The 4102-nt window shown below is 30.0% G+C and overlaps 1 protein-coding gene across 1 annotated transcript in view; it reads right to left on the reverse strand.

The window, feature by feature from the left end:
* Window positions 1–4102, reverse strand: part of LOC107654649 (short transient receptor potential channel 7-like) — an 82364-nt gene that overhangs the window by 22134 nt on the left and 56128 nt on the right. Inside the window, exons 6-7 of the mRNA XM_016441827.1 lie at window positions 3859–4092; window positions 1085–1349 (exon numbers count right to left, since the gene is read on the reverse strand). Of these exons, the coding sequence (XP_016297313.1) occupies window positions 1085–1349; window positions 3859–4092 (499 nt within the window). The remainder of the gene's footprint in view (window positions 1–1084; window positions 1350–3858; window positions 4093–4102) is intronic.

Consider the following 4102-nt stretch of genomic DNA (forward strand, 5'->3'; position numbering starts at 1 on the left):
CACACACACATACATATATATATATATATATATATATATATATACTGTATATAGGTTGGGCAATTGCAAGTCACAGTAATATTAAATAATTTTAATATAAATCAATATTTGATTTTTTTTTATTTATTCATAATGATTTTTTTACTATTCAGACGACATCACGTTAATAATTTTATATATTGTTGGCCAATCGCAGGTCACGTTAGTATAAATTACTTTCAGTGAGACATGTTTATTGTAAATAAAATTTTTATCTTTTTTTATGCACAAAAAATATTTTTCTATTCAGTCCATGTCACGTTAATAATTTTACATATTTCTGGCCAACTGCAGGTCACAACAAATTATTAAATAATTTCAGTGATACTTTTTTATGTAAATAAAACATTTTTTTTGCACAATAAACAATTTTTTGTATTCAGCTCATGTCATATTAACAATTTTACATATTGTAGGCAAATTGCAGGTCACTAATATTAAATGTTTTCAGCAAAAATATTTAATATAAATAAATATTTGATTATTTTATGCACAATAAAGCCCATGCCACGTTAATTATTTTACATATTGCTGTCCAATTGCAGGTCAAATTTCAGCAAGAAATGTTTAATGTAAATAATTTTTTACTTTTAATAATGCACAGTTTTTACAGTGTTGCATGTGTGATGTAAAATATATCCTCTAATTATAAACAATATAAGTAATAATAATTTAAAAAATGAACTCTGTAACAATAATATAGTTTTACATATTGTGGGCCAGTATTAAATAATTTAATCTGTGAAATGTTTAATGTAAAAAATGTTTTGTTTTGTCGCATTATTTTTTTTTACTGTGTTGCATGTGCAATGTAAAATCTGTGTATAATTATAAATATAATAATAAGTAATCAAATATTTAATCTAAAAAAATTAAACATTTGATGTTTGAAATTTCTTATAAAATAAATTGCGTAATTTCTGCACCACCAGCATAAAAAAGAGATGCAAAAATTGTATCAAATGTTTCAATTTCTTCATAAAATGTGTGTTAGTGTGTTGTGTGTATGGTTGCCAGGGTGTTGCTATGGCTGCGTGTCACTCACGTGGTGAAGGCGGGGTTATATTTGGCCCCCAGGTAATAGGAGTACAGGTTGAACATGCCGATCATAAAGGCCACGAAGACCATGATGAAGATGACCATGAACTTGAAGATGTCCTTCACGGTTCGTCCCAGAGAGATCTGCAGCGGGCCAAAGCTCTCGTTGGCTGGGAGGATGTAGGCGATGCGAGAGAAGCTCAGGACCACGGCGATGGCATACAGACCCTCGGAGATGATCTGAGGATCCGACGGCCTCCACCTGTTCCTCGCTGCGACAGAGACACGTACAGAGAGCTTTACTGGAAATATTGCGCCGATACCACGGTACGTTCTGTAACTGGGAGCTGATTCAGATTTAAAGGAATGGTAAAGTAACGTCACGCGTGTTTGATGGTTTGAATTCAAAGAGAATCACAGGGAGGAAGTCAAAGGCTAATGCTAATGAAGACCTTGTTCAGACATTCTGAGTGAACACAATGAAGATCAAACACACTGTCAGCTGATTCAAAACATTTCAGACACACACACACACACACACACACACACACACAGAGAAACATATGTATTCATATATGTTGTGTGATTTCGGAGGCTGTGATATCACTTTCACACCAGCAGATAGCAGCATTGATAACACATATCAGCTTTATCATACTAGTCATAATATCTCAGAAGTATGTATTATGTATGCATGCCATACTCAAACAACCTACTACTATTTCCAAGTGTTAATTTAGTATGTATTAATATTTTGAATTAGCTTTTATTTGTATATTTTCAGTTTCCTTTTTAATTTGTTTCAATTTGAATGTTTTTTTTTTTTGTATTCAAACTTTGACTGATTTTATTTTATTTAGTTGCCAAGACAACATTGCTTATTTTCATTTATTTTAACTTGATGTACTAAAATAACTAGAAATGAAATAAAATAATAATTAAAGTTGTAAACTTCAATTAAAATTGAAGGCAAAAATCGAAACATTAATAACAATATAATACTACCTCAATTCTAAAACTAAATAAATGTAATGAAAATGACATCTAATATTAATATTTCATTTTATTTCAGTTTTTTTCTATTAATGAAAATGTGATAATGGTTATTCACCAATTTTTAATATATGACAGTCAAACTTAATAAAATTTTTACAATATACTTCTATTTAATTAAAATCTGTACAATTTAAATGATTAAAGTGATATGAAAAATATAAACTGAAACTGAAATAATAATAAAAAACCATACAGGTATATTTAAAAATATTAAAAATAAAAGGAAAATTACAAAATACAACTACATTTCTTAAATGTAAAATCTAAAATAAAAGTTTTGAAAGTTTTGAATATATTTGATATTATTTCAGTATTTGTTTTAACAAAAAAACGATTTTTAATCGTTTTAGTTTTAGATTTGGTTAACAATAACAACATTCGATTTTTCTTTCTCTGGACTTGCTGCACACTCTGTTTCATATACTAGGTGTGTTTGTTTATTTATTTGTTTCTTTATTTATTTATTGGCTATGTTAGTTTAATAGTTTAATACTTGAATAATAGCAGTAGTTACACAAAAGTTTAGGCAGTACATAAGAGTTACAGCTAATCTATTAGTGCTCAGAGCTAATACACAGCTAAAACACAGCAGCGGTCAGAGCGGTCAGATTTCAGCTGAGCTAATGATGCTAACACTCCTACAGATCTGCATCACAGCCTCATTAACGATTCTACCCAAAATACCTGAGCGCACAATATGAACGCATTCTACAGTCACATACCTCACAAAAATGTACTATGGTAAACATAATTTCAGCTAGAATTCCATAATCAGTTGTTGTATGTCAATACAACTATGCTAAACTGGTATTATCTACCATTGTCATTAACGGAAAGGTAATTACTGCAAGATTCTGACGCTTCTTGTACTGTTTGAAGAAGATCCCATATTAATGTATTATGATTTCACAGCAGTAACAGGGTGAATCACATGAAAACATGTCTAGGTCACATTCACATTCTCATTACTGTAATGTGCATAAGACAATAACAAAAATATGACCAATTATTCTTACTACAAGACAATTTTTACATTGTATATGTATTCATTCAAATATTTTATACATTTTTATATAAAATAATTCAGTAAAAATTTATGTAATTAAAATAATTTGAATAATATTTCAATATTTACAGAATATATATTAAAGTTGTTATTAATATGGTGAATCAGTTTTAAATTCATTTTAATATTTTCTGTTTTCATTTTAAATTTAGTTAATGTTTTAGTCAATGTGTTGTGAGGTTTTGTCATTTTTAACAGTTTTTTATTTGTCTATATGTATTTAATAAATCTTTTTATTCATTTTTATTTCCGATTTGGTTTTAGTTGTTTTAGTACAAGTTAAACTAAATTAAACTGATAAAGGCTGCCTAGGCAACTAGCTGAAATAAAAAGTTTATTATTTTTTTTCTCTTTTCAGTTAAAATGTATTTTATTTCAAGTAACAAAAATATTTTTACTGGTTTTCATTTGAGTTTGAGTTTTAGCTTTATTTAATTAAAGCTAAATGTGTTTTCATTGTGCAAATAATGTCACACTTCAAAAACATAAAGATCTTTAATGAACATAATATCTTATTTCTTATATTTGATTTTCAGGTGAAATGTGACCTTGACATGCTCTGATTTGTTTGGTATTTTTAACATATTTTTCCAGTCATCTTATGTTGGTATGGCCAAGAGTTCAGACAGAAGTGTGAGGTTCTGCATGCATTTACACACCATATGTGAAGTAGGCGATGTCTGCAGGAAGTGATGCGCTGCTGATGTCGTGGTTGGGGACGTGCAGGTCGACGTAGAGCTGAGCTTTAGATGCCTTGAGGAACGCCATGAAACGAGCGGTGAAGGAGGCCACGAAGATCGACAGCATCCCGAAATCCAGAACATTCCACAGGTGCATCACGTACTCACGCAGCCCGTCAACCCAGATCTCCTTACACTCCGACCAGATCATGCCTGAAACACA

Source organism: Sinocyclocheilus anshuiensis, unplaced genomic scaffold (genome assembly GCF_001515605.1).
Source record: "Sinocyclocheilus anshuiensis isolate Anshui unplaced genomic scaffold, SAMN03320099.WGS_v1.1 scaffold675, whole genome shotgun sequence".
In the NCBI taxonomy this organism is placed as follows: domain Eukaryota; kingdom Metazoa; phylum Chordata; class Actinopteri; order Cypriniformes; family Cyprinidae; genus Sinocyclocheilus; species Sinocyclocheilus anshuiensis.